Genomic DNA, 21097 nt, shown 5'->3' on the forward strand with positions numbered 1-21097 from the left:
GTCTACCTCCCCCCCACCACCCTCCACTCAGCTAAAAAGCCGCAGTTCTTCTCCAACTGACCTGCTGCCCAGCCGCCGAACACACGCTGTGGCTCAGTGCCACCCAGGCCAGATACTTTGCATTTCTCCTTGTTGCTTTTTAGCTCCTTAACTCTCCGTCCTGCCAGAAACATCCTGTCACTTGTTATCCCACATCTCATGTCCTTCTCTGCCGTCCCTCCAAGTCATTTCACTAAAGCTGCTGCTGATGGCAGGCCAGGCCCTTCCAGAGACCTGCCACAGACCTGCTTGGCCATGACCACAGCCAGCCCTTGGCCAGGTCTTTGCTGAGTTGAGCCAAAGGCCTGAGATCGCCTGGTCCTGGTTAAACAGATGAAGGGTGTCTCTGCTCCAGGGGCTGACTCTTGGCTCATTGGGGAAATAAGACTCAGTGAGGCAAAATTGGGAGAGGGCAGATGGAGGCATGGCAAGAGTTAGAGGACACGCAGATTGGCTTTGGGGTTCTTTAGGAGGAAGCTGGCCGGGCTGAGACAGCCAAGAGGGTGCCCAGAGGATGTGGGCCTTGACCATGAAGGACTTAGGGTGGAAGCTGGGCAGGTAGTAGCTGGCTACTCATTCTCTGAGTTCCAATTGACTTTCCCAAGCAACTCTGTGGGCTGGAGAATCCCCGTCTGGTACCCAGTGCCCTGCCACCACCCCTGGTTTGGGCACCCTGAACATCACTGTGGAGTGCCAGAGAGTGCAAAGCAGGCAGCCTCTCACAGAAGGGAGCCGCAAGACTCGCTAAGTGTTGATAGGTGACCAGTCAGTTCCATGGAATGCGACGTCCTTATAGAGCAGCGAGAGGTGGCGGACATTCTGCATAGTACCTTACATCCCAGCGGCAGAACTGGAAGGGAGACACCCAGAGCGGGACAGTGACTTGCCCAAGAACACACACCCAGGAAGGGGCAGGGCTCTGAACCACACACAGCGCCCCTTCACCCTCCCGCTGGCCATTCAAGACCAGGGACATGGTATCTGGTCGTTAATCCAGGCCTGATCCACACCTCGCCCTATTCCCCGAATTATAGTGGGGCTGTTGAGCTCGGAAAGAAGTGTCATCTGTTGAACAAGGCCCAACCCATTTCCCTTCAGGCCAGCGCTGTTCCAAGGGCACATTGTGTGTGTGACCTGTGATTCCAGGTTGACTGCTCTCTAGTAGCTTCCTGAGTTTCCCCAAGGTGGGGAGTCCCTCATTTCCAGAGAAACAGCAGCGGGGTGCATCACCTTCTCACTCCCTCATGTAATTTTCCAAACCACAGGGGAAAGTCGGAGAGGAAGTCGGTGCTGTCACAGATAGGAGACTCTTCTGCCCACCCTCCCCCACAGCTGGATCGAATGATTTGGAGGAAAGCAGCTCCTTTAGGCTTTTCATTAAGGAGACCTCCAGTCGGGGGTGAGCTTAGGGACCCTGCGTGTTCAGGTTTTGGTGCTCGGAGGTGGGCGGCTATTCTGGAGACTTGACCTTGTCTGAAGGCAAACAGGAGAGCGTGAGGGAGCCCAGATGCTGGAAGCCCTGGGCTGTCAAGAGGGTGGGGGATTGGGGGCCCTTTGTGAGGCATTTCCATAGTTCAAGCACTCGGTCACGTCCCCTATAGGCCGTGGGGGTCGGCACCGCAGCAGCAGTCTACGTGTCAGGGCCTATGTCTCCTTCCACGTGAGGCCTGTGACCTCTTGAGCCAGCTTCTGAGGGTCATGGCAGTGGGGGGAATCCTGGGGACCCGTCCATTTGGCTGGAGTTGTGTGGGTTGTGGAGCAGCCCGTTGGCTCATCCCTAATGGTCCTGACCACCAACCCATCAGTGTGCCATCTTCCCACTTAACAGAGGTGTGCCGAGTGCTGCACAGGAGACAGGAGGCCGGGGAATGCCGGCCTAGCCAGCCCAGGGCAGGAAGGGGCCTCGGGCCTGTAGCCAGGCCCTAGGACCCTGTCCTAGTCCCTGGAGTGACCCAGACTTGATGCCAACAAATATTCTGCCTCTTCTCCCAGATTTTTAATGAGTGGCTAAAAAAGTCATTTGCGATTAGCACATTGTCCATATGTAAATCAGTGCTGCAAAGGTAATTGAAAGGCTAATAAATCTTGTTTACACTCTTAATTTGATTACAATCAAAGCCTGCTAGAGCAGGGGAAGCCTCCAAGACTGAAGGGTGCCACCTTTCTTCTTCCAGGTGAGGGATTCGCAGCCCCCAGAGGAAAGGTTCCTGGGTGGGACTTCCCCTGGGACCCTGGGCAGGGTTCCGTTGCTCCCTGCTGTGCAGCAGGTGGGTCCAGGCTCTGGAGCCAAGCTTCCAGGCATCGAGTTTCAGCCCTGCCTCTTCTCACTGGCTCACTTCGGGCAATTCTGTGACCTCTCTGTGTCTCGGCTTCCTCATGTGTAGAAATGGAATCACAGCAGCGCAGGACTTACCACACCCTTGTCGCCAGGCCAGGCACACAGGGAGCCCCATGAACTCACTGTTACTCTCCAAACCCTCAGCCCAGCGCTGTCAGACTCTGATATGCTCCTTCATCATTAGCCAACAAAGAGGAGTTCAGGCAAAACTGACCCCTGGTCTTCTCCCCTTGATTCCCCTTATGCTACCTCTCCACTGCTTGCATTTTTAGCTCTTTTTTTGCCCAGCTATACCAAAAGCTCAGTTTGGAATAGACCCCTCTTCTTGCCCCCAAGGGGAAAAAAAGCATTGAAAGGGAGATTGAAGAATCTATACATTTGGCTCCATCAGTTCCAGATTGCCAAGATGCAAGGATCTTTCCCTTTCCTCCTTCCTATTGAAAAAATTTAAAACCCTCTAATATGCAGTTAGCTGTGCAAGTTCCTCTCTTAGTTTCACCGCGGGGAGGGAAGGAAGTGGTCCCGAGTAATTGTGATGATGGAGAGCGCGGTTAATGGCCCCCCTAAATTAAAGTGGGTGGGAGCTTCAGCTCCTCACTGGCTTGATGTTTCATTAGTGGTAACACTACAGCCTTGCATGGAGACGGGACCAATATAGCCGGATCAGGGAAATTAATTAGGGTCTGACAATACCCTTAATAGGAATTTGTTATTTCTCCCAAATAAAGTGGCTGTTAGAAGTGCCAGGGAAGAAATAATTCAGCCCTCCCCTCCTTTTCCCTCCATGAACGTCTGTAAAGACACGTTTACAGGAGGCGCCCGAGAACCAGGAACCATCACTCCCTCTTCGCGTATTTTCTTTTTCACAAACAAATATGTAAACTATCTACTATAACTGTAGTGTGAAGAGCTCTTAAATGTACAAAGGAACATAGGAACAAAGGAAAATGCCCTTGGTTCTGCTTAAGAGAGTCACAAAAGGGAGTATCCAAGCTGGGCTTTGATGTGTAGGTATGAGTTTGTTAGAGAAACGAAGGCAGAGGAACACTGAGGACTCAGAGGCTTAGAAAATAGAGGTCACAGAAGTCATCAGTGGCTGGCCGGAGCCAAGGTTTGACCCCAAAGAATCTTAAGTTCAGAGCCCAGATAGTTAAACACTGCTGGAAGGCTTCTCTCTGCCGTTCGAATATTAGCTAAAAAAAAAACACAAAAGTTTGGTCAGAGTCCTTGAATATTTGCCAATACGCTCAGTCCAGGCCAAAGCTAGTGGTTTGATATATAAGGTGGTTTTCCTTGGGCACTGTTTTGGTTTCATCTGCAACCAGCCTTTGAAACATAATTTGACATCTCTGTGCCTTCACTGGGTGGCTTCCCAAAGGCAGCTTCCCCAAGAACCCTTAGGAAGCCATGCCCCTTCTTGGAATTCTCATGGACTTCTAGATCACCTTTGTAATGTGTGCTTCCTTGAAATATCGCCATCTTTGTACAGGGAAGCGCCTCCATAGTGGACCCTAAGCTCCCTGAGACAGTGGGATGTGATTAAGCCCACAGGGCAGCCTTGACCTTGACTGCCTCTGGGAGCCTGGAAGCCTCAGCTCCTGAGAGATGCATCTGTTGAGCACACTTCAAGGGATTAGATGAATTCTTGAGTGAAAGTCACTTCACAGTTCCTTGCAGGGAGAAGTCACTCAGTAAGTCATCACAATAACAGCAGCCAGTAGCGTGTGCTGATCATGGTCATTTTGCCTCACCCAGGTGAGCTTGCTTAATCTTCAGGACCGCCTTCTGAGAGAGGAGCTCTTGTCACCACTGGCGTGGCTAGGGGTGGTCTCAGTGGACAAGGAGGCATAGTGAGAGTGAGCAGCCACGTCATTACCTTTCCTCTGGCCCCCTCCCAAGAGGGCAGGACCTCTCGCTTCCTGGGTACCGCTGCCCATGTGGTCACAAGTGCACTGTAGGTGGTCAGCAATCAGGCTGAACGAATGAACACATCCTTTCATTCTTAGGCTTCCCTCTGAGGGTGAGCACAGAGAGGTGGTGTTTCTTTCTGGCATTTCAGTTAACAGAGGCTTCCTGAGCCCTGCAGGTGTGTGACAACATCGTGCCAGGCGCAGGTAGCCTGAGAACTTGGGGCTCCTGGGGCAAAAGGAAAAAGTCAGAAGGGTCCTCCCTCCGGCCCCCACTCAGTCCCCAGAAATGTGAGGAGCTAGTGGAGTTCAGGCCAGTGGATGTGGTGAGGGCTTCCTGGAAGAGGTGGCCTTTGGAGGAGGAGCTTGGAAAGGATGAGTGGCACCTTTCAGGGTGGGGACGAGGCATGCCAGGCTGAGAAGAGGCACAGAGGTGGGGAAGCAGCTGCCCCTGTGTTGGGAGTTGCTTGGCAGGTAGAACACTACTGAGATTCCAAGTGGCTTCTGGCACTGGTGCCTCTGTAGGTAGAACAAGATTCTTGGGGCAGGTTTGACTGGACCGGACTGTGGCTGTGGGTGGCTTGTGGCATGAGACAGGGCCATGCTCGACTGGGGGGCATGGGGAGCTGGGCAGGACTCCTAAGAGTGGGAATCTCAAACCTCAGAGCTGCTGGCTTCCCTCTGAACTATAGACAGGAAGAGGGAAGTGGTTCCCAGTGAGTGGCCCTGAAATGCCGCAGACCTCTGACCTGGACTGAGTATATCTGCTGATTAAATAGTACTTGCAGAGGAGAGAGGAGGGACACAGCCTCAGGGCATCCCCAAGCCCCTAGGCCTTCTCTTTATCACCCTGAATTCTCCCCACCCCATCCCCCTGCCCATAGGGCCCAGGGGCCTGGCCTGTCTTTGACCCTTGGACACCAGGAATCAGGCAGTGCACCCCTACCCCCACCCCCACCCCACCCGGTGGTGGTGTCTGAGTCTGGGCAGAGGCATCGGCAGGGCTCACTGCCACTGTGGGCCTGTGGGGGCGAGCGCCTTGGCTACGCCAGCGGGAGCCGTCTCCCCAGGAGATGAGTCACAGCCGTGTCGGTGCGGCTGCCACTTCTGCTTCTGCAGCAGGTGCGAGTGGGGGCGAGCAAGTCCCCGAGACCACCCCTACACGCGTGTGCTTGTCTCCCCCCGATGTGTGCACAGCATCATGCCAGCGGGGGCCCAAGTGTGCACAGCACATATGGGCCCCCACACAGCGCATGGACTCAGGGTGTGCACCTGGGCTCTGGGGTGAACCTTCCAGCCAGACGGCAGGATGCCCAGTTTGGAAACCTTCGTTAAGTTTGCTTCTCACTGAGCTTGAGGTGGAGGGGACAAAACAGGAAGGAGCTGGTTTCCGCCCACAAGGCCCACCCACGAGCTGCAGGGCAGTTGGGAGCTTGCTGGCGGGCCTGTATCCCAGTGAGCCGGGGGCCTCCCCGCCTGAGGTGTTGAGGCAGCAGCTGTGGGGCCCCTCCAGGCCCCCGGGGGCTCCCAGGGGGCTTCACTTCCTGAGCCTGCCAGGCATGTTCTGAAAGGACCTGAACCTCGGTCTGAGCCAGACCTCAGCCTGGAGAGTTGGTGGCAGCTTGTGGGGCAGGAGTTTTGGGGAGAGAGGACAGATTCAGGCCTCTACTCTGCTCAGTTGCTGGGGTCCTGTGTTCAGTCCAGGCACACCTAGAATGAGGGCCCTGCAGCGACTCCATTTGTTGTTTAAAACTGTAGCCTGCAGGGCCTCCAGGGAGACTCTGGTGTGCCCAGGGGTGTCCAGGGGGTCTCCATTTGTTGTTTAAAATCATAGTCTGCAGGGCCTCCCTGGGAGACTCTGGCGTGTCAGCCCTGGGACCAGGCGTGCCCCCGGGTCCCCACTGACCTCCTGGAGAACAGAGCTACTTCAGCCCAGCTGCGTTAAGGAACAGGCTTTGCTTGTTTTTCTATGCTCCTCTGCCCCGCCCAGGCTCTCTGGGCTCCCAGGTCCCCCAGCGGTCCCCCCATGCAGAGGGTGTGAGCTGTGGATCACCTTTGGCCTGAGCATCTGGGCCTCACCCCATTTCTGCTGACCCACATCCCATCTGGCCTGCAGAGACAGGCAGCAGGCAGGCGGGCTGGTTCTCTGAGGACGGCTCCTCTCCCCCAAGTGCTAGGTCTGCTGTGTCCCACCCCCCACACTCCAGCCCCAGAAATCATGAGTAATGCAGAAGTCTGTGTCACTTTCAGCTGAGAAAGCCTTTTTGAACGCAGTCTTCTCTTTGAGCCACATCAGACTTAGGCCACCAAAGCCCGTGTTCAGACTTGGGTGACTAAGACCCACAGTAAAATACGCATGTTACCCCGTGACCCAGGGCATGCGTGTGCTCATATGTTAAGTCAAGAAGTCAGTTCAAGGGATGATAGTCGTAATTACTAGGTGCTTACTTTCTGTTTTATTCCCTTTTTTTCCCCCTTATGCTGGTTCAGTGTCACCACCCACTTGTGGCTCATGACCTGCAGTTTGAAGACACAGAGTAGGGGGTGGTTGGAGTGTATGGTTTTCTTATGCCCATTTAACAGATGGAGCGACTGAGTGCAAACAGGCTCAGAAGCTTATACCAGGGCCCTGAGCCAGGAGGGACAGATCCAGGACTTGAACTCAGGGTACCAAAAACAAGCCAGAGTGGGAGGAAAAAGGAGTTAGGGGTAGGGTTGCTCTTCTCCCAGGAGGTCAAGGCAGCCCACTCCAGTGAGGTGACTTCTGAGCAGAGACAGGAAGGAAGCCAGGGTCTGGCCAGGCAGAGAGGGTGTTCAGGCAAGGGGACGGCAAGCATGGGCAGTCAGTGACATGACTTGGTCTGACTTGGCCAACACTACCGAGGGCCCCGGCCAACAAGGAGCCAGGCACAAGGCTCAGACCCCTGGCTCTTCTGCCCGCCTGTCCTGCAGGCCTGCGTCGCCCCCGGGAAGCCTGACTTCTGCACTGGCTCCCAGCACCTCTGCTCCCAGTCACCCTGACCCCTAGGGCCTGGACTGGCAGCTCGGCTAGGCTACGAGTTCTCCAGGCAGGAGTGAGAGCTTTTGCCTTCTGCTGACCTCCTGTGATGAAGGCACACCGCAGACAGAGGCCTGAGGGGCTTTCTGACCAAGCTGCCCTCCCTCCTCCAGAACCCCCGCCCTGCCTACCCCCGCTCCCCAGTACCCAGCAGTTCTGCCTCACAGGCCTCACACCCCGGGATGCCACGGACAGAGGTGGTACGACAGATGTGGGTGATCTCCCTTTCTGCTCTTCCTGGGCTGTTTCTGGGATTTTCTCTCAGAGGTGCCAAGAGTCAATGCAGGACTGACTCCAGAAGAGAAGCAGCCCCAGCCAGGCACTTCTGGGGCCTGGGACCCCTGGCAATGTCTTTATATTGTGACCTCTCCAGCTCCTGTCTCAGTGGTTTGAGGGAGATTAGCTTGGCAGGGGTGTGCAGGAGAGATGGGGGTGGGAGCAGAGGAGGAAGCACAGCAGGTAAGCCGGTATCCATCCTGGATGGGAAGACAAAAGGAAGCTTCCAAAGGCCAGATCAGCTGGGCCATCCCCCTCTGAGGAGGAAGGAGGAAGAGCCGAAACTCAGACCAGAACTTTTCCAACCTTTTCTGAGAAGGAACCAGGAAATTTTGAGGGGAAGCTGGCATCAGAGAACCAGAGTTCTTTCTGAAGAGCTACCTAGCGTCAGAGCGCGGTTGACAGCAGGCCTCACCCTGAGCACACCAGTCTCTCTTCCTCCGTAGCATGGCCTGTGAACTTGGGCTAAGAGAGACAGACAGCCACAGGGTGATGCTTCCATGGTGACAGGGGAGAGGTGGTCACAACTTCACAAGCTGTCACCATTCGAGGTGCACCCATTCTGTATTGGACACTGTGCCAGGCCCAGGGGACCCAGAACTGACTGAGAAGGGGGTCACATGGGCTTGGCTAGGAGCCACAGAGCGTGGTGGGGTGCTGGGGCATGCCTCTGCTGAACCTGTGTCTGCAGCCCCTGAGAAACCCCTCTCTGTCTCCCTCTGCAGTGATGGGTCATTCCCCTACGACTCTGTCCCTTGGCAGCAGAACACCAACCAGCCTCCCGGCTCCCTCTCCGTGGTCACCACGGTGTGGGGAGTGACCAACACATCCCAGAGCCAGGTAAGAGCCTGTCCTCCCCCAGCCATAGCCCGTCCCAGGCAGGACCATTCCTCGAACCCTGAGCCCTCAGATCTTTGTGCCATCCAAGCCCTGCTCAATCTCCCAGGCTGGAAAGACCAACTTTCATGGCACACCCAGCTGTGGACATGCCTCTACCCAGATGGGTCCACACCTGCCTCAGGAGGATGGCACCTGGCCCCGTGCACTGCCCCCACTCCAGGGCCTTTCTAGGGGGGTGGATTTCACCTGGCAGCAAGGGGTCCTTTCCTGGCCCACATTTACTTTGGTTGGATAAGTGGGAGAACTTCCTGGGTGTTATTGTCCTCAGGGTCAGCATCTTTGACCCTGAATAGCCTGGGTTAGATTTCAGCCAAATGTTGAGCCTTAAACTTGTGACAGATTCCTCTCCACGGCCCTTGTCAACCCTGCCTCCCACTCTCTCCTTCCTCTTTCCTCCACTCCTTCCTGTCCCCACTGCTCGGCCTCTGCTGCGGCCACATGAGAGACTCAGGGCTGCTTGCTGGCCTGAAGGGGACCATTGTGCTTAGCTGTGGTCTCAGGCCACAAGAAGCCCCTCAGCCAGGACCCTGTCACCACCCCTCCTCCCAAAGCTGGCAGATTAGACTTCTCTCTGCTCACACAAGGCAGCAGCCCAGGGCCCCTGCATGGCCTGACCCTTGGGCATCCGGGCCAGTGGGAAGGCTAAGAAGTCCTGTGCTTCCCACCTGTCACCTGGTGCAGGACCAGCCTCACCTCATCCCATCACAGGCTGAAGTTCACATCTACACTGCCTGCTTCCGGTCTGGGCTTACCCTCTTCTATTTATTTGTATACTCTGCCAACATTTAATGCTCAGATGAAATTTTTTTTTCTTTTTTCTTTTTTTTTTTTTTTTTTTTTTTTTGTCTTTCTGCCATTTTTTGGGCCGCTCCCGCGGCATATGGAGCTTCCCAGGCTAGGGGTCCAATCAGAGCTGTAGATGCCAGCCTACGCCAGAGCCACAGCAACGCGGGATCCAAGCTGCGTCTGTGACCTACACCACAGCTCACGGCAATGCCGGATTGTCAACCCACTGAGCAAGGCCAGGGATCGAACCCACAACCTCATGGTTCCTAGTTGGATCCGTTAACCACTGCGCCACGACGGGAACTCCAGAAAAATTTTTTTTTTTTTTTTTTTGGTCTTTTTGCCTTTTCTAGGGCCGCTTCCCGCGGCATATGTAGGTTCCCAGGCTAGGGGTCTAATCGGAGCTGTAGCCACCAGCCTATGCCAGAGCCACAATGCTCAGATGAAATTAAAAAAGCCCACCCTTCTTTCTCTCCCTCTTCACTGTTGTCCTCCCTCTGTTTTGGCATCTTCTCCATCCCCACCCTCACCTCTGCCCTTTCTCCTTTTCTCTCTCCACACCACCTGGGCTACCTGCTTGAGTAATGGTACTCCCTTTGTCCACAGGTCCTCGGGAACCCTATGGCCAATGCCAACAACCCCATGAATCCAGGCGGCAACCCCATGGCGTCGGGCATGACCACCAGCAACCCCGGCCTCAACTCTCCACAATTTGCCGGGCAGCAGCAGCAGTTCTCCGCTAAGGCTGGCCCCGCTCAGCCCTACATCCAGCAGAGCATGTATGGCCGTCCCAACTACCCTGGCAGCGGGGGCTTCGGGGCCAGGTGAGCAGGGCTGGCCCAGGGCGGCGGGCTTCAGCAGCAGTTTATCAGGCCTCCCCCTTCCCCTCTATGCAGGCAGAAGAGTCAAGTGTAAATCCCAGCACATGCTTCTGGGCCTGGGAGGTGTGGGGAGCTCTGGCACTCCCCTCCTCCTCAGTTTCCCACCAGCCCTTGGGGCATAGTCATCCCCCATCCTCGGGCTGGCCTGTAGGTCAGACGCTGCACAGCTGGGTGGTGTGGGGGGTTTTTTTTTAGGGCCACACCTGCAGCATATGGAAGTTCCCAGGCTAGGGGCTGAATCAGAGCTGGAGCTGCCAGCCTACGCCACAGCCACAGCAATGCTAGATCTGAGCTGCATCTGTGACCTACACCACAGTTCATAGCAATACCAGATTCTTAACCCACTGAGCGAGGCCAGGGATCAAACCCCAGTCCTCATGGATACTAGTTGGGTTCATTACGGCTGAGCCACAATGAGAGTTCTAGCTGAGTGGTGTTCTGATGGCTCCCAAGTCCATGGGCATCGAAGGACTACATTCGAATTCTTCGAAATGACCCTTCTCTGCATCGTATCTTTATAAGCTGAAAGATGCTAGGAGAGCAGCTCCAGACGGGGTTCAGGAGGGTCAGCTCTGTCCTGCTGCTTGTGGAGGCAGAACTCTGAGGGGAATGGGAATCCCTTGATTCAAGAGTCAGGGAGGGAGAGGGCAAGGAACCTCAGGAAAGCACTCCAGGGACATGGAGTGGGGCAGAAGCGCCCCATGCCTCCTCCTGCCATCTGTCCTGCTCTGTCCAAGGCTTCCTCTTAGCCTCACCCCTCCCCAGCTCCCAGGGCTGACTTTAGCCCTGCCAGGCGTCAGCACAATGGAGTTGAGTGGTGAAACATAACTGCAACCCCACCCTGCCATCCACTGCTGCAGGCCTTGGGTCAGTTGCTTGGCTTCTCTGAGACTAGGTGTCTCCTCTAGAAGACAGACTGACTGGGGTGGCCGAGGATACCGTGAGCTAGTGCATAAGAGCAATCACCATCTGGCACCCAGCTGAAGCTCCAGGAACCCAGCAAGCTGGTGGTTGCCAAGTGGCATGAAGGACACCCACTCATAGGAGGCCCCTGTCCCCTCTGGGTTCTGAGTCTAGACCTCCCCACTCTGTGAGCTGTGGGCAGGAGGGTCTGGAATGGCCTGACCTCTCCTTCCCTGCCCAAGCCTGGTCATGGGTTCATCTTTATTTTGTTTATTATTTTTTTCTTTTTTGACTACCCTGTGGCATATGGAATTCCTGGGCCAGGGATCAGATCCAAGCCACGATTGTGATCTATGCCACAGCTGCCGCAACATCAGATCCTTGAACCCATGTGCTTGGCTGGGGATCGAACCTGCGTCCTGGTGCTGCAGAAACAATACCAATCCCATCGTGCCACAGCAGGAACTCCATGAGTTCATCTCTAGATTCTGGCAACATCTAATTTCCTTCTTCTCTCCCTCGCAGTTACCCTGGGGGCCCTAGTGCCCCTGCAGGCATGGGCATCCCTCCGCACACCAGGCCGCCTGCTGACTTCACTCAGCCAGCAGCTGCCGCAGCAGCAGCTGCAGTGGCAGCGGCAGCAGCCACAGCCACGGCCACAGCTACGGCCACTGTGGCAGCCTTGCAGGAAACACAGAACAAGGATATAAACCAGTATGGACCGGTAAGGGCCGCACTAGTCCTGGTCCACTCAGCCAGGCAGACAGCCCCGGGAATCGGAGTTGGGGTGTTGGTGTCTGTGTGTGCTGGGAAGAGCTGATGGTGCATTTGGGTTTTCTCAGAAGCACATGGAGAGGTGTGTGTTAGGGTGTGGGCATGTCAGTGCAGTTGAGTGTGGGGCTGGGGGTGTTTGGGAGCGTGTATTCTGTGTGGACTGGTGGCTTGTGTGTGTCTCTTTATGGGGAAAGACGATCCATATTGCAGTCTGAGCGCCTACTCACCAAAGAGCGGGCTGTGTCTAAAGTAGCCTTGTCACCAGTCTGTGCCCCCTGGTGGCCTCTGAAGTCCATTGTTCTCCAGTCATCCCATCTGTGGAATCGGCCCAGGTCCCAGTTCTGCTCTCCTGACCTTCAAAAGGATGGGAAGTGGTGTGAGGAGAGGGGAGCCCCCACAGAAGTGCAAGATGGGCATGGAGGTGGGGATTGCAGGATGGGGACAGTGAGGCAGGTGGGCAGAGGTGGGACCTGAGGCCGCCTCACACTTTGTGGATGGAGGATGTGTGCCTGATGGCCGAGGAACAAAGACGGGGCCAGGCTTCCAGGAAAGAGGCTCGTGCCTCCATCCTCATCCACCTCCATTCTCCCATGCCCTTCCCCACCCCTGCACCCTCTTTCCCATACCCTGCCTGCCTCCCTGGAAATGCTGCCTGTGCATTGGAGTGACTGCGCCCCACCCCAAACACCCCTCAGCTGCGTCTTTCCTGTGTGGCCTGCAGAGGGCAGCAGTGAGCCCAGAAGGCCAGTGGTCCTTTGGGGCCTGGTCACCAGCTGCAACCGTGCAGGAAAGAGGCTCCCCCTCACCCCAAACCCCCCACTCCCCCCACCCTTCCCTCCCTGCACTTTCAATGCATGTGGCATTTTATTCTTTTTTTTTTCTTCTCCCGTTGAAGGTCTGTTCCTCTTTCCAGATGGGTCCCACCCAGGCGTATAACAGCCAATTCATGAACCAGCCCGGGCCTCGGGGGCCTGCCTCCATGGGGGGCAGCATGAACCCCGCAAGCATGGCGGCTGGCATGACACCCTCGGGGATGAGCGGCCCTCCCATGGGCATGAATCAACCCCGGCCACCCGGCATCAGCCCCTTTGGCACACACGGGCAGCGGATGCCCCAGCAGACCTACCCGGGCCCCCGGCCCCAGTCCCTTCCCATTCAGAGCATAAAGAGGCCATACCCGGGAGAGGTGAGTGTGACAGCAGGCGGGTGGTGGGCAGGTGGGAGGTGGGGAGGAGCTGGGGCTTAAAGACACAGGTGCTGTGGGCAGTACCTTGAAAAGGGCATGGGTTGACCTTCAGGGAAACTGGACCAAAAGGCAGAGAGCCTTAGGAGGTAGGGTCCTGAGGTGCTCCTGAGTTAAGGTCAGCTCTGCCATTTCCTGGCTGGAAAGTCATGTCGCTTCTTTGAGTCTCTGCTTTTTCTTTCCTAAAAGGCAATGACAGTTCAACCCACCTGCTGGGGCTGCTTGGGAGTCTTGAATGAGGGGGTGTACTTGAAGTGCCTGGCCTGGGGTGGGGATAGGCAGGCACTTAGATAATAGCCGCTGTTAGCATTCTCTCCTGTCTTAGTGCAGACAATAACTGGGTGACTTTGGGTCCACGTTCCTCAAACCCACACGAGGACATCTCACACCCAAGAGTGAGAGATGAGACAAAATTCTAAAAAGATCTAAAGGCCATGCCTGTTGGAAAAGTGTTTGGAAGGCAAATAGTATGTTACACAAGGGAATGATACATGATGGGGTGTATGGAACTCAGTATGGAGGAGGCGTCACAAGGCCTTCAGTGAACACTTAGAAAATGAGTCGGTAGCAAATGGCCTATGAGTACCAGGGTAAGGATTTAGCTCACCTGCAGAAGATGCAGAGACCCCAGAATTGTGGCCCAGCACACACACTCCTTGGGAGGCCCACCTTGATTCCTCATCTGGATGGAGCCCCTTCCTGAGCATCTCCCAGTGCTCTTTTACATACCTTCTTTCAGGTTGGCACCACCCCTTTTCAGAATGACACCTTCAGCTCAGGCTTACAGTGAGCGTAGAGCCCAAAGACCCTGTGTTCCTTGAAGATCTGCATGCTTCCCCTTAGCATCCACCCTTACTTAGGCTAGAAGGTGGCTTGGCTACTGATGGAGATGTCCTGGGCCTGAGAGGGGAGAAGTCAGGGACTTCCTCAAACACTCAGAATCCTGGGTCAAGCCTGGACCTCCTCCGGGTTGGCAGCAGCTCAGGAAGGGGTCAGAGAAGGATGGCAGTTCCCGAGGCCCTGACTGTCCTTGGGGATGGGCTTCTCAACCTACAGGCCTCACTCCCTCGCACAGGCCCCCCGCACAAATTCTGGGCCCTCTCAGCCCCCTCTGTGCCCAGATTCCCAGCATCCCTGCTGTCTGGGCTGGGACTGCATCTGTAGGCCCAGCCATGGGGCTCCTGGCACACAGGAAGGCGATCACAGAAAAAGCAGCAGAATTCCCGGTCATTAGCCTGACATCAGCCCTGTTGACTCCCCGGCTCTTGCCTGCCACAGCAGGGCACATGAGCAACTCCCAATTATCTCTACTAAATCATCCTCTTCATAGACCGATGCTGCCCAGCTACAAAATGCCTGACACTGGGCTGTGACGCTAGGATCCACAGCCCGCACAGCCTGACCCTGTTTGGGAAGATGCCTCACCTTGAAGTACACACTCATAGAACCTTTGAATTGTCAGAATCCTGGGGCAGGGGCTGGCATCAGGTCACATCGTCCTGCATAGGCTTCTTCTCCAGCCTGGTGGAGAGGCCCCAGCCTCCACTTCCTCTCCTGCTGTGATGTGATGGGAACTCCACCGTCATGCAGAGCCGCCACCATATTGCAACAGTGTGAGCTGCTCAAAGTTCTAAGGCAGTGATGCACACCTCTCCTCTGTCATTCACTCCCGGCCTTTTCTTCATGTGTTGAGCAAGTATTAATTGCGGGCCTATTCTTGGCCCGACCTGGGGATGCAGCCATCTCCTGCACCTCTGAGCCTAGAGGGCACGAGAGACAGTTAATAGGCAAGGAGTTTTCAACAGACAGGGAAGAAGCCCCGACTGCAGGATGTAATGGCCTGGGGTGCCCTGAGGATCACCTGATTTTACAGACAGGGAGGCAACTGGAGGGTGGGGAGTGGCTCCCCCAGGACATCAATCCTGCCTCTCCCTGGAGATGTTGCTTCCTTCTAGAGGAGGCTTGTCTTGTCCCTTCACCAGTCTGGTTCTCCCAGCCTCTGCACAGATGGCCCAGAACTAAACATCAGTGTATTCTGCTCAGTATAGGGGAGGAGGACAGCGCCTCCCAGATTCAGCCTCAGAGTATGCAGAGGCCGGGGAGCACCTTCCTGGAAGTACATCCTGTGATCTGTCACATGCCAAGCACTAGGAGAGCCTCACAGCACTAGTAGCACCCCCAAGCTCGAGGGGCATGGGGGCTTGGAGAAGGACAGCTTCATCTCATGCTAGACAGACAGGAGGTGGTGGCCCTGGATGTCAGAACAAGAAGGGGCCCCAGGCATCATCTGGTTCACTTGTTCGCCTTTGCAGGTGGGGTGGGCATTTTGAGGGTGGAAAACAGCAGGGGCAGAGGACAGGAGGTGGGGTGGTCCTGATGATCTTTCCCTGCTTCTTTCTCTGCTACCACAGCCCAATTATGGAAACCAGCAATACGGACCAAACAGCCAGTTCCCCACCCAGCCAGGCCAGTACCCCACCCCCAACCCCCGCGGCCGCTCACCTCTCCCAACTACCCTGGGCAGAGGATGCCCAGCCAGCCGAGCACCGGGCAGTACCCGCCCCCCACAGTCAACATGGGGCAGTATTACAAGGTGAGTCCCACACCCCACCTCACACCCCTACCCCGGCCTGTGTCATCCTAGCCCTGGGCATCCCCCAAGGTCACCAGGGGGCAGGCGGAGACTTCTGGATGTGATCTCGTGTGCTCAGAGCTGTGCCTGCTGTGGCCACACTGACAGACGGGCTTTCCTTGGTTCCTTTTCTCATGAGGCTCAGATGATGGTTTTCCTTCTTTTACTATTTACAGCACACACAAGATAATAACAGTGAAGGGAATATATTTTTTAAAGAAAAAGCCTCCGCCCGAATATATTAACGTTTTCTTGTAAACTTTGTCTCTATGCACTGGGCGCCAGCGTGTTGTTCAGCTGTAATTTTGAATCTGTTTGTTTCATTTGACAGGAAGTCACCAGCCTGTTACTTATTGCCACAGTCCCTTTGGTTTTCATTTTTAATGGCTGCCTAACATTCCACTGGGAACCATACCGTATTTTACCATTCCTTTTCTGTTGGACATTTGGGGTTTTTTTGAGTTTTCACTTTTGAAATAGGACTGCGATGAATATATTCAGGCACACACTCTTTCCTTCTTCAGGATTATTATACCGTACCTTCTCAGAAGTGAGGAAGACACAAATATTTTACACTTATTTGCCAGTGATTCATACCAGTTTACATGACCACCCACCATGGGGGCTTAGTTTGGTTTTTTTTGTTGTTTGTTTGTTTGTTTTTGGCTTTTCTAGGGCCACTCCCACAGCATATGGAGGTTCCCAAGCTAGGGGTCTAATCAGAGCTGTAGCCACCAGCCTACGCCAGAGCCACAGCAACGCAGGATCCAAGCCGCGTCAGCGACCTGCACCACAGCTCACAGCAAGGCCAGATCCTTAACCCACTGAGCGAGGCCAGGGATCGAACCCACAACCTCTTGGTTCCTAATCGTATTTGTTAACCACTGAGCCACGACGGGAACTCCGGGGGCTTAGTATTTTTACCCCAACTTCAGCACACCTGGAGTTGCTATTTTTATAAACTTACTAAATTAGTAGCTATGGGCAGAGAGAGGTAAACCACTGACCCACAGCAGTGACCTGCTCTATCCTCACTTTGTGCCCCCTCCCCACCCCTACCGCAGCACTGGGTCAGCCTCTGTCACATGCCCTGTCCCCCCAGAAGATTTTCATTTCAGGAGAGAGAGTGGGCTTCTGGTAGCTTTGCTGCCTTCCATTCATGGCATTGTTTATCTTGCTTTACCAGCCAGAGCAGTTTAATGGACAAAATAACACCTTCTCTGGAAGCAGCTACAGCAACTACAGCCAAGGGAATGTCAATAGGGTATGTTCCAGTTTCCATCTTGGGACTTAAACCCACATGCACTGTGTTAGAAGGGGCCTCACTGTTCTTGCCCCAGCCTCTCTGGACCTTAGAAGAGTTGTCTGCTCCTGGGCACAGAGATACTTAGAGAATCTGCGGCTTAAGTGTGTGGGCCAGGGATGAGGGTGGACCTGGCCAATACTGGAAAAAAGCAAAGCAAAAACTGAAAGAGGAAAGGAGAGGGCCTCCTGGAGATGCTTCCCACCTGACTCCATCTGGGGACCCGAGCAGGATGGGGCTGAAGGACAGGGACTAGAGTCATGGTGTGGGCAGGAGGAGACCTTGGCTTGTTCCTAGCTTTTCTCGTCTCCCGAGATGATATTAAACAAGTCCCTCATCCCTCTAGCCTGGGTCCTCCTTGGTCAAGTGGGCTGGGGACCCTACCATCCCCAGTGCTATGACCCAAGTGAAGGGTGGGGAGGCCCTTCCCAAGCCCACCTGTCTTCCCATGGGAGCAGAAGCTGGAATGGAGGAAAGGGTTTTCCTGGTTGGGGGGGGCTCTCCTGAGAGGAGCAAGGGCTATAATCCTAGGATCCTAGAGTGGGCAGGTGTATGTCCACAGCCATGGCCCCTCCTCATTCCTGTGACCCCATAACCTATATGTGGTTTCTCTTTCCCTCCAGCCTCCCAGGCCGGTTCCCGTGGCAAATTACCCCCACTCACCTGTTCCAGGGAACCCTACGCCCCCCATGACCCCTGGGAGTAGCATCCCCCCATACCTGTCCCCCAGCCAAGATGTTAAACCACCCTTCCCACCGGACATCAAGCCAAATATGAGCGCTCTACCACCACCCCCAGGTGAGTGTCCCACTCTCCCCACCCCCACTCTCTCCCTCCCTCAGTCCAGCCCCTTCCCCCTGCCTGCCCCTCCCCCTGCTCAGGGGGCCAGGAGCCAAGCGCCTTGGAAGTCAGACCTCCTGCTGTGGGCGCTGGGCATGTGGAACAAGCAGGAGGGTGTGAGAGCAGGCCTCCTTACCACCTGCCTGGGCAGCTGGAGGCTGGCGGGAGAGCAGCTCTCGGCTGTGGGAAAGCACTGCGAGGAGAAGCCAACCGGGGGCTTCCAGAGCAGGGAGCGGGGAGGGATGAGAGGGGGTGTGGAGCGGGATCAGTGGGATGTGGGACCCAGGGATGGTCAGCATGGGATCGGCTGGATTGGAAGAAGCCAGAGGCTGCCCGATGTGCCCTTGAGCACACAGCCCAGCTGCCGTGGCCCTGTTCACACATATACCCAGAGCCTGCAGCCAAGGGTGCACGTCATGTGCATGAGCCTAGGCTCTTGTCCGTGGTGGCCAGGGCCGTGCAGCTCACCAGCTTCTCCCCGTACAGCCAACCACAATGACGAGCTGCGGCTCACATTCCCCGTGCGCGATGGTGTGGTGCTGGAGCCCTTCCGCCTGGAGCACAACCTGGCCGTCAGCAACCACGTCTTTCACCTGCGGCCCACGGTCCACCAGACGCTGATGTGGAGGTGAGTGTCGGGGCGAGGTGCTGCCCAAGCTGGGTGGACACCGGCCCACCATGCTACTTGACACCGTCACCATGGACCAGGCCCTCCTGTGCACAAAGCCCTGGGGGTGTTGTGGGGAACCTGCAGGAGACCAACAAAGGTGCCTTGGCCTTAGTAGCCTGAGGACAGGGAGCAACTGTCACTCACGCCAGTCCTGAGAGAGGGATCAAGGACAAATACCAAGAAGAAAAGGTGGCTAGCTCAGACCTAAAGGCTGGGGAGGAGGATGTTCCAGCGGGGCCCCGAGTTGGCCCTGCACAGGGCTCATGTGGTCAGAGTCGGGAGTATAGAGAGAAGAGGCTAGAACAGGAACAGGGCTGGGTCCCTCCTGCAGATGGCAAGGAGCTGGCCACCAGCAGGGCTCTGGAATGCAGGCTCTGGAGGTCCCCTGCTGGGCCAGCCCAGACTCTGTATGCTGAATCTCCTCTGCCTCCTCTCCTTTGACCTGTGAGTGGGCATTGCCTGCCCCACTGGCAATGAAGAAACTGAGGCCAGAGAAGTTGATTTTCTTGCAGCGAGTCAGGGGCAGAGCTGGGACTTGAGCCCCGGTCTCTGGGATGCTAGAACCCATTGGCCTCTCCACGCTCAGTTCCTCCTCCTCGTGCAGGACTCACACCATCCCACCATGCCAGTGACCAGAGCCCTTTGCTGCCCAATGAGTACCTTGAGGGCACCTCGATGTGTTTGAACCGGGCACGTGCACATGCACATACACCTTTGCACACATAGCCAGACCATTGCCTTGATCAGGCTGAGCTGGCTGCAGTGCAGGCCAGAGACAGCACAGGTGGGAGGGGTATATATGGGGAGGGGGGCTCAAACAGGAGTGTGGAGAGACCCCTGTGCATGGGCCCTGCTCACCCACTCCTCCCTACCCATGAGTACCCTCGCCTGGAAGGCCTCCTGTGGCCCTGGCCGCTGGCCCTGCTCAGTTTTCACGTGTGCATGGTCCCTGCTGGGTCTGAAGGGACTCCTTCAGTGTTGTATCTTAGGGCCCCACCCTGAGGGGGGAGGGGGACCTGAACTAGATTCGGTGGCCTGGGGTGCGTCTTCCACAGAAGCCTGGGGCATAACCAGCCTCCCAGCTAGTTTGTTGAGTTAGTGTCCGTCCTTTCTGTATATTTGTCTCTGTCCTAAAGGAACAGGGGTCACACTTACATGCAAACTGTGGCCAGAGCCATAAGGCTATGGTCAGAGGGCATGGGGCTGTGGTTGGAATTGACGGTGGAATTTGGGTTGCTGGGAATGAGTTTTGATGGGAGTTATGAGCAGGGTGAGAGAAGAGAGCTCGGGGCGACGGGGGACCCTTCATGGTTGAGAATGGGGTCCCCCCCACCGCCCTCAGCAACTCACTGGGGGGCTGTGGTGAGTTAGGGGTGTGGGCCAGCCAGGCATCATGAAGGCCCTGGGCAGCCCCCTCGCAGAGCCACCCTGAGCCTCACCCTGCCCCCAGGTCTGACCTGGAGCTGCAATTCAAGTGCTACCACCACGAGGACCGGCAGATGAACACCAACTGGCCGGCCTCAGTGCAGGTCAGCGTCAATGCCACGCCCCTCACCATCGAGCGCGGCGACAACAAGACGTCCCACAAGCCCCTGCACCTCAAGCATGTGTGCCAGCCTGGCCGCAACACCATCCAGATCACTGTCACAGCCTGCTGCTGCGTGAGTGTGTGGGCGGGGCCAAAATCCTCAGCCCCCTTGGGGTCTCCATCCTCCCTCCCCACAGCTCCTGGAGTAATCTTTCAGAAGTAACCCATAAATGTGCCATGGTCCCCCCCAGAGTTGTGGGATGAGGTTCAAGCAGCCATGCTTTGGCCTGAGGCCGGGCCTTTCCCCCTGTCATCCTGAGACCTCTGTCCTGTGTACACTCTCAGCTCTGCTTTCCTCTGTGGCCCCTCCTCCCGGACAGCAGCCAGCATCCCGTGCCCCACTCCTTTTTCCATGTGGCAGTTCTGTGGGTCCCTCAAAGCTAGGCTCTGTGTATGCCTCATTTGCAAGAAATTTTTATAGTCTTTTTTTGCTTTTTTAGGACTGCATCTGCAGCATATGGAGGTTCCCAGGCTAGGGGTCGAATCGGAGCTGTAGCCACCAGCCTGTGCACCAGAGCCACAGCCACGCCAGATCTGAGCCACATCTTCAACCTACACCACAGCTCACGGCAACGCCGGATCCTCAACGCCCTGAGCAAGGCCAGGGATCAAACCTGCAACCTCATGGTTTCTAGTTGGATTCGTTCCACTGAGCCACGATGGGAACTCCAGAAATTTTTATATTCTAATCACCTTTTACCCCTAAACCCAACTCTACCAAATCTAAAGTTAATTCGCTCCCTTCATCACCCATCCCCACTGTCTTAGAATTATATGTGTGTGTGTCTGTCTGTCTGTCAGTCTGTCTGTCCCCTGGCCTTTGGCTCATTGATCTGGGACCATGTCAGAGCCATGCTCCTGTCCCCCAAAATCAGGCGTTGGCACATGGGGCTTGCTCAGGGATTTGCATGGAAATAGATTACCCGCCCCACTCTGCTGGCCTGCCTCAGGGAGAAGGA

At 55.7% G+C, this 21097-nt stretch overlaps 1 protein-coding gene across 1 annotated transcript in view; it reads left to right on the forward strand.

Annotated features, from left to right (window-relative positions):
* Positions 1-21097, forward strand: part of ZMIZ1 (zinc finger MIZ-type containing 1) — a 238742-nt gene that overhangs the window by 203361 nt on the left and 14284 nt on the right. Inside the window, 10 exon segments of the mRNA XM_013983374.2 lie at positions 8344-8458; positions 9911-10128; positions 11614-11812; positions 12776-13048; positions 15517-15580; positions 15583-15698; positions 16924-17001; positions 17664-17838; positions 18367-18508; positions 20001-20211. Coding sequence (XP_013838828.2) covers positions 8344-8458; positions 9911-10128; positions 11614-11812; positions 12776-13048; positions 15517-15580; positions 15583-15698; positions 16924-17001; positions 17664-17838; positions 18367-18508; positions 20001-20211 — 1591 coding nt within the window.

Source organism: Sus scrofa, chromosome 14, assembly GCF_000003025.6.
Source record: "Sus scrofa isolate TJ Tabasco breed Duroc chromosome 14, Sscrofa11.1, whole genome shotgun sequence".
In the NCBI taxonomy this organism is placed as follows: Eukaryota; Metazoa; Chordata; class Mammalia; order Artiodactyla; family Suidae; genus Sus; species Sus scrofa.